At 40.0% G+C, this 8328-nt stretch overlaps 1 protein-coding gene across 1 annotated transcript; it reads right to left on the reverse strand.

The window, feature by feature from the left end:
- Positions 1-348: 348 nt before the first annotated feature.
- fbxw10 (F-box and WD repeat domain containing 10) lies at positions 349-7169 on the reverse strand. Its single transcript, XM_057359022.1, has 13 exons — positions 6496-7169; positions 6147-6341; positions 5209-5336; positions 4936-5049; positions 4729-4841; positions 4437-4640; positions 4232-4353; positions 3762-3916; positions 3459-3601; positions 3195-3353; positions 2921-3063; positions 1298-1504; positions 349-750 (listed from the first exon to the last, which is right to left on the reverse strand). Exons 1-13 carry the CDS (start codon positions 7010-7012, stop codon positions 404-406), a joined length of 2547 nt encoding a protein of 848 aa, XP_057215005.1. The 5' UTR covers positions 7013-7169; the 3' UTR covers positions 349-403.
- Between the last annotated feature and the right edge of the window lie 1159 nt (positions 7170-8328).

Genomic DNA, 8328 nt, shown 5'->3' on the forward strand with positions numbered 1-8328 from the left:
TGAAGGTACCCCAATACCTCACCGAAAGTTTTCCAGCTGGCTTATATTACTGCGAAAGTTTTTAAAAACATTCTGAATCATGTGAATCTTTTGTTGTCTGGTCTGCTCCTGAATAAATGCCTCGGACTGTGTGTGTGTTCTCAGCTGGAAGACTATGTGCTCTCCAAACGGATCTGGGGAGTTGTGATATATGCTGGCATCTACGTGGCACTGGGGCAGTAGCTGTTCGCCTCACAAACAACCGCTCTGGAGACTTCCCATCTTCTTGGGAAAGTGTGTTCAGTGGGGTAATTTTGTTCATCCCTCCACTAGCCACTTTCTCAAAGACCATTGAGTGTTTGGGTGGGGATCCTTTGGTGCGCTCTGCCTCCAGCTGGGCAGGAAAGCGGGAGCAGGAGGAGGTCTATCTGGACCTCTGAGGGTTGAGGTGCACATGCTTGTGGGTGGTGGAAGGGGCACCAAGTTTGGCTGATTTTTTTAAGGTGGTTTCAGTGGGTGGAAATGATGGACCAGACGTGTGGGTTTTGGAGATTTGGGTCTCTCGGGAGGAATCTGGGCCCCAGGCGTCTCGTACTCTGGCATTTAGCTCCATATTAGACCTCGCGAGATCATTGCATTGGCCGTACTTGGAGCTGTTAGCTCGTAGTAGAATCATATCAAGGGTCATAGGATGGTGAGGACCTCTCTTTCTAATCCGGTCTCTGACTGCTTTCTCACTCTGGCTGAGAAGCACGCTGTTGGTCTCTTTATCTATAAATAAGAATAAAATGTAAACTTCCTTAAATTTTGTGTGCAAACATCAGTCTAAATCTCTATCTAAAATGTTAGATCCAAATTTAATTTTTGCTTGCACAGTGGAAACATATTAAGTCATCAGCTTTTGCACAATACTGATGCCAGCTTGAATATATAACATTAGGCAAACATGCAAGATAACAAATACCAATACATTTTGAAATTCATGATTCACATTTTCATCCCCTCTTACCCAAATATTGTTAATACAAAAATACAATAATTTTCATTGTAAAAAGTGTTGCACACTTTTGCACCCCAGTAAAGGCTCCAAAAACTAAAACACTTCTAAGCATTTTTACATTTACATTTCTGCATCTGGCAGATGCTTTTATCCAAAGCGACTTACAATGCACTCAAGCTATACATTTTCTCCATTCGTTTTCATGGTTGCGTTGCTGCAACACTTTACCAATAAAGATATTGGAACTATTTGGAATCATTTTATTTATTTTATTTAATATTAATGCAAAACTCCAATTCCTCCAATCTGCTTTCTTACCCAAACTGGTGATGGCACTCCAAGCAGCTAGTGTGTGGTTGACTTTTTTCTCAAAGTCTTTACTGCATTCACTGACAAGACTGCCAGCTGATGGACCAGATCTGGGTTTGGTAAGAAGCTCAGGCTGCAGGTCGATGAAGGCCCTCCTGTGCCGATGAGCCTGAAGCTTACTCCATGTCGTTGCCCTTGTGAGCTCTGGCTGAGCATCTAAACAAGGCACAAAAAAAAGTGCGACAGATGTCATCCTTCACCATCATTATTTATCTAAAAGGTGATGTGTGTAATATTTAGGAGGATCTATTGGCAGAAATGCAATATAATATTCATAACTATATCTTCAGAGGTGTATAAAGACCTTATATAATGAAGCGTTATGTTTTTATTACCTTTGAATGAGCTATTTCTATCTACATACACCGCGGGTCCCCTTACATGGAAATCACCATGTTGTTTCTACAGAAACCCTAAACGGACAAACTGCAATACAGAGCGCATTTCAGAAATACGTTATCTCCTTCGGCAAAGAAGCGAAAACACGCCGATATCTTGGTCCTGTGTCAGCCGCCATAGTGCTTCGAAAGAGAGGGGTGAGAACTTGACTAAGCCATTGGTTGCAATTTGCAACCTCACCGCTAGATGCCACTAAAATTCACACACAGGACCTTTAAAGGGGGCATGCAATGGTGTTTCATGCATACTGACTCCTTTACAATGTTAAACGTGCTGTCTTCTCGTGCTTGACATGGTCAACTTGTCAAAAAACGAGTTGGACGTATGACGTAGTATTTCTGTGCTCGAATACACTCCCCCAGCGTTTGTATAGGTTTCGGAAAGTTTTTTTCGAACATGAAAATCTGTTTCATAACAACTTTTCTCAGTCCCCTATTGGACATTCTCCCTGAAAAGCCCGCCCACGTGTCAACCCGCGAGAGCCAGATGAAAGAGCAACGCGTCAACCTGGGAGAGGGGGAGAAGGAGCATGCGCACACGTCAACCAGCTGGAGCAAGAGAGAGAGAGCACTGCGATCGAAGTTAAGCTGTGTTTGTTTGTTCACGGCATTTCAGTGATGGATGTTATATGAACGGTGGATATAACACTGGATTTGGAGATCGTTTGAAACTGATAGATTGCGCGGTCCCAGCGCTAAAAGATGCCGGACATGAACCGCACGCAGTAAGTGAAACTGAGTCATATGTCTGTGTTGGCAATGGGTGCGCACGTGCTTTAGTTCCACCCCCCGCACGCGTTGTATGTTTTCGGAAATAACCGTACAGCTGTGTCAGTCTTTTATTGATGTGATCAAACTAAAGAGTCTACGCATATTTTAAGGGTGTGATACTATTCTGCAAGTACTCAAGATTAACATGAGATATGCAGAAACCGTCTGAGTTATGGCCACTTGATGGACAATGCTGCTTTTTCAATATTAATTGTGATACTGGTTGACTTTGTTGAAGAACATGATATGCATAAGTGCATTCATGTAGTATAGACTAAATGTTTAAATACAGAATACAATAAATGTCATTCATAAATAAATGAATGATGTATTCTAAAACACACATAAAGCAAGATAACTTGAGCATGCTTCATAATAGGAGTTGAGGGGCTTTTTGGCTTACATGAACTCTTCTCCTTGCTCCAAAGCCCACCGTCGGAGGTGTAAGATCGGCGGAAAAAATTATTCACGGCAGAAGCAGAATAGTCCCACTGTACTTCTGCAAACTGTAGCATGAGAACGGTTCCTCTGGTGATCACCACTACACTGAGAGACAACAGAGAGACAAAGACACATACATCAAACCTCATTACAGCACAGGAGTACAGACAATTGCCTTTGTGTGACATTTTGCTGGATGTGGTGTATAGATGTGATCGGTATTAAGATAAACTCACGTGTTGTGATGTGTGTGCAGAGAAAGGATGGGGCTCTGCTGCACATTCATCTTGATGACTCTCAGACAGTCGCCATTTAGAAAGTTGAAGATCCGGATATTTCCATCCATGCAGCCGGTAATTACCCGCAGGAACAGGAAAGACATTGTCAGCACCTCTCTATGGAGATCAAGAATGGAGAAATTATCGAATCACTTAATCGTGCAATTAGTAGTTATATGAATACATGTGTCAAAAAACTGATGGTGTGTGTGCTGTGCACACTTTGGATGCTGGAAGGTCCTCAGACACTTATTGAAGCCACTGTTGGTACTCCACGCTTTGACCGACCCATCTGAACCCCCAGAAAGGATGTGCCAACGGTCGAGGCACAAACACAACACCGCCCCCTGGTGGCCATTGATTTGCTTAAACGAGAAGACATAGCATAAAGCAACCTAACAAAAACATTTAATTTTTGATTAAATACATGAAAAGTCACTGGAGGACTGGAATGTAAATCTTTTCATTTTTTCTGAAAATAAAACCAGATGAATGGACTCTGGAGAAGATGAAGGAGCATCTCACCTTTATGAGGGATGCGCTCTCCATGTTCCAGATCCTGACCAGACCTCCGGCACAGCTGCTGATCACCACGGTTTCATCAATCTTCACACACGTGATTGGTTTAGGATGTTTAAACTTCAGTCTGTCAACGCACTTCCCTGTCAGCAGGTTCCACACTATGATCAACATAAACACACACAGTGAAGTCGAAACTTCTGAGACCACCGATGAATTTTTTTGCATTCCTATCCAATTGAATACATTTCTTTACAACATGGATTGAAAGATTTCCACAAAGTTTACCAATTATTTTCTGCTTCACTAAGAACTCTTGAATCCATATTTCATGTCAGACCCCAATGTATAAATTTTGATACAAATTATAGAAATAAAACAATTTCATACAGCCTGTTGCAACCACTAAACCGTGTGTAGGCTTCAAACTCCAGTTTTATTTATTTTTATATTTTTAAGTTATTTCTACCACCTACCTTTTACTCTGCAGTCTTTGGCACCAGACACCAGTCTTTCTCCACACAAATCCAGACAGTTTATAGTGCCAAAATGTCCATGAAAGATCCTTGTGCAGACACCCGTCTTCAGATTCCAGCACCTTTGATAGAACACCAAAACTAAATGTCAACATTCTTTATTGATATCTTTGATCTTCATCTGTTAGCCACAAACACATCTGACCTGATACTGAGGTCATAGCTTGCGCTGATAACCAAATCTTTCTCTTCACAAACCAGAACCGCTCTGACGCTGCCAGCGTGGCCCCGAATCACAGGAGGACCCTCTTTGAGTGAAGCAACATACAGCATCCTGACGGTACGATCTTTGGAGCCGACCGCTACCAGCTGACCCCCAGCGTAATGCATCACTCTACTGGGATCCTCTCTGTGTGTTTAACAGTTCCTATCGTTTTATCTAGCCAAAGTTTCAAAATACGTTGTGTTGCAGAATAAAACTTTATATAACCATCTACCTTTTCAGCAAGACAAGGACGTTATACGCTCCACAGTACACGTTCCTTTCTTCCAGTTGGATCGTCTTAGTTTTAATAGACTGTCCTTTGTAGACAGAATCAAAGTCCTGTTCCTGTTTTTTTGAGGAGTTTATTTAGAAAATTAAACACATTAGTCATTGCAATACTGTATTCAATTGTCTATGCAGAACACTGAAATTTTTGTACCACTTCAATGGGAAAAGATTCATCATGCTGAAATTGTTGTTCCTCTTCATTAATGGGCACTTCGACATCACAGATCTTGGCATAAACAGGGTTGACCCTGGATTTGGAGTTACCCTAAGAATGTATGCAAACCTTCAGATTTCACCCACAGGGAAATATCAATGCATTAAAAACCAGTCAAAATAACAAGATTTAGTACATTAAAAATTCACAATATTTTTATTTACACTGTGATACATTTAATAGTGAGTATTGTTTGTTTTGTTTTATTACCCGCAGAATCATGGCCTGTTCCCAAACCCTTTTCTTCCATTCCATTTCTGTTAAGACCTCCTCTGATAGGTATCGCCAGTGTTTGCACACACGCCTGCAGCTGTTTAGAGAGGCTTTGTCCAAAAGCCCTAACGTGTCATTATAAAAAAAATACAAATCAGAGAAGTTCAAAGTTTATTTAACACATACATTTCCTTACAAGGGTATTGAAATGTGCTTTCTGAAAAATGCTTTAATCAATAAAACAATCCTGACATTTTAGTTGAAACGTTTAGTTGCTTTAACCAAACAATGAAGATATGCAAAACTGATCTATATTAAAGGGACCGTTCACCCAAAAATGAAAATACTGAATTACTCACTCTCTAGTTGTTCCAAACATGAATACATTTCTTTGTTTGGTTGAACACAGAGAAATATATTTGGAAGAATGCAACATATTTTGGAAGTATACGAAAAATGACAATGGTAGTCAAAAGTGCCCCAGAGCTGTTTGCTTTCCTACATTCTTCAAAATATCTTCTTTTGTGTTCAACAGAACAACAACACTTATAAAGCAATTTTTCCTACTATGGTAGTCAATGGTGTTTGGTTATAAACATTCTTCCAAAAATCTTTCTCGGTGTTCATCAGAACAAAGAAATGTACTATACAGATTTGGAACAACTCAAGGGTGAGTAAATGATGACAGAATTTGTATTTTTGGCGGAACCGTCACTTTAAGATAAAAGACTGAGTAGGCTAGTATATGACAGCCAACATTTAATAACCACAACATCTAATAATAGTAGTATGCCCATAAAATCCTAACTAGATATTGAAAGTCTCTTAAAAACATCAGTCATTTCATTTAACTGTGAGAATGTGAAAACTTCAAAACAAATCTGTAATAGACTACTTGTTTGTCACATTTATTAACTCCACACTTTCCTCCTCACCCAAAATCCTCTTTGCCACATTCAGTGGCAGTCTTCGAATGAGGTCTCTATAGTGGCTGACCCCTGACAATGATTTAGATGTCCCAGGAATGACTGTAAGGGCGTGGTCATCAGAACTGTCAGACCCTGAATCTCCATTTCCGTTTCTTTCATCCCAGTTCTTTGCTGAATGGCACACATCTAATAAATGGGACACTGGGAGACAAATGTCTTAAAGTCGAAAATCACACCTGGAACCACAGCAGTGAATGAAGATGTTCATAATCATATGTTGATGATAAGTGTGAATGATAGTGGAGGATTAAGAAGCCATGTAAAAAGACAATATAAAAATATTGCAAATTCTCACCTGCATTGCTGAACTGAAGAAATCTGTGTTTTTCCCAATCAATCAGGCTGTGCACCACATTTCCTAAAATGTGCAAAAGGTGGGTATCGCACGAAGACAAGACCCCCAGCAGATATTTGGATTCGGTCCATTGTGGGCTCTTCCTATACCATTCCCAGGTTTCCAGCATGTCCATGCCATGCAGTTTCACACTCCGGCTGCTGTTATTCATGCCTTTAGTGTTATTTGGCTGGTGTCTGAACCTGGCATAGGTGAAATCCTTACCCGATGTCACTTTTAAAACGCTCCGAAGACTCTCCAGGATCTGAAGATTTTGGCAGCGCATAAGGATGCCGGTGAGGAATCTCTTCTGAGATGCTCTGCCGGCATTTTGCATCCACTGGGTAAACTGGTTAAGTCTGTCATTTAGGACACAAGGCTGACAGCGTCCACAAATGTTAAAATCCCCCTCTCCTTTACATGACCATTCCGTCATTAAATCACACGATTCTCTGCTCAAACGTGTTATTTCGGCCATTCTAATAATCCCGGGATGAGCGAGTGGTTTAAACCTCAAAGGATCGACACCACAGAGATCCTTCCTAGAAACTTCACAAACTTAACGCTGATGTTGCCGGGCAACAACCCAAAACTTCTGTTGATCTTAACCCCATCTCCGGAGGCTGCTAATATTTAAAGGGGATTTACGTTGCGGATTTTAAGACATTTAAAAGAAATAAAAGACATACGATTAGACCTAACGAGAAAGCAACATTGGACATATAAGTGCTGCAGTTCAAAGCTCAATCGTTAGCTGAAATTGTGGCACAGAGTGCGCAAACACAAGCTTAAAGGGTTTAAGAAAAATCAAGAGCGATCGTTTCCGTCACAGTAGCAGAGTTAAAAGGTTGTCAACCTGTGGGTCGTGATGACGTCGCTAAAGATCTTCATTTTGGGATGAGATTTCTACGCACTGTGCGTGTCTGGTATATACTGTATATATATTTTTATATCAGAAGGCTAGATTATGTGCTCTTTTTGTCGTAACTGCGTATTGGTGATTTAATGCTCATTGTGGACCATAAAGTGTACATTTTATTTCTTTTATGTGGGTGTGGTGTTTAACGTCGGCTAAATTGTATACAATAAACCGTAATTAGACGCGTAATTTAGTTGATAAGAAGTGCGCCGTCCGGGAATCGAACCCGAATCGCAAGAATGGGAATCTTGAATGACACCGCTACAGCAGCGGCGCGTTTAAACTGAATCATGTGATTTGCAACCATTGTTTCAATGTCCACATCCAACACGTTTAAATTTCTACCCGACAGGCATTTTGAGTCAGTGATTTGTTTCATACATAACATAGAAAACCATAAACAATGCAAAATAAAATATAACAAACATGCAATAGAAATATATGCAAACAATACAAAATCACATATAAAACAACACAATTGAAGTAACAAGACAATAACTTGTCTTGTGTGCAGGATGAAATATAGGCTAGAAATAAGCCATACATATTGTACATATTTACATGGCCATATGTTCATGTTGCTTGAAACATTTATTTCTTACCTGTATCCGTTTGTTCGTTTTGTGTAGTCTGTTGTGAACATCAATTTCTAAACGTGTGCAGTTCCTTATAATTGCCACAAGAGGTCATTATTACATCACTTCTCATTGGAGTCAATTGGAAATACGACACAATTGGATAGGTCTATTATGCTGAACGTTTTACTATAAATGAATTGTAGTTTATGCAATAAATATATAGTATATTTCATATTATATATTCATTTTATTTCAATTGAATTTTAATCTCTTTAATCTTGATAGATTCAATAAACA

The sequence above is a fragment of the Triplophysa rosa genome, linkage group LG18 (assembly GCF_024868665.1).
Source record: "Triplophysa rosa linkage group LG18, Trosa_1v2, whole genome shotgun sequence".
Taxonomy (NCBI): domain Eukaryota; kingdom Metazoa; phylum Chordata; class Actinopteri; order Cypriniformes; family Nemacheilidae; genus Triplophysa; species Triplophysa rosa.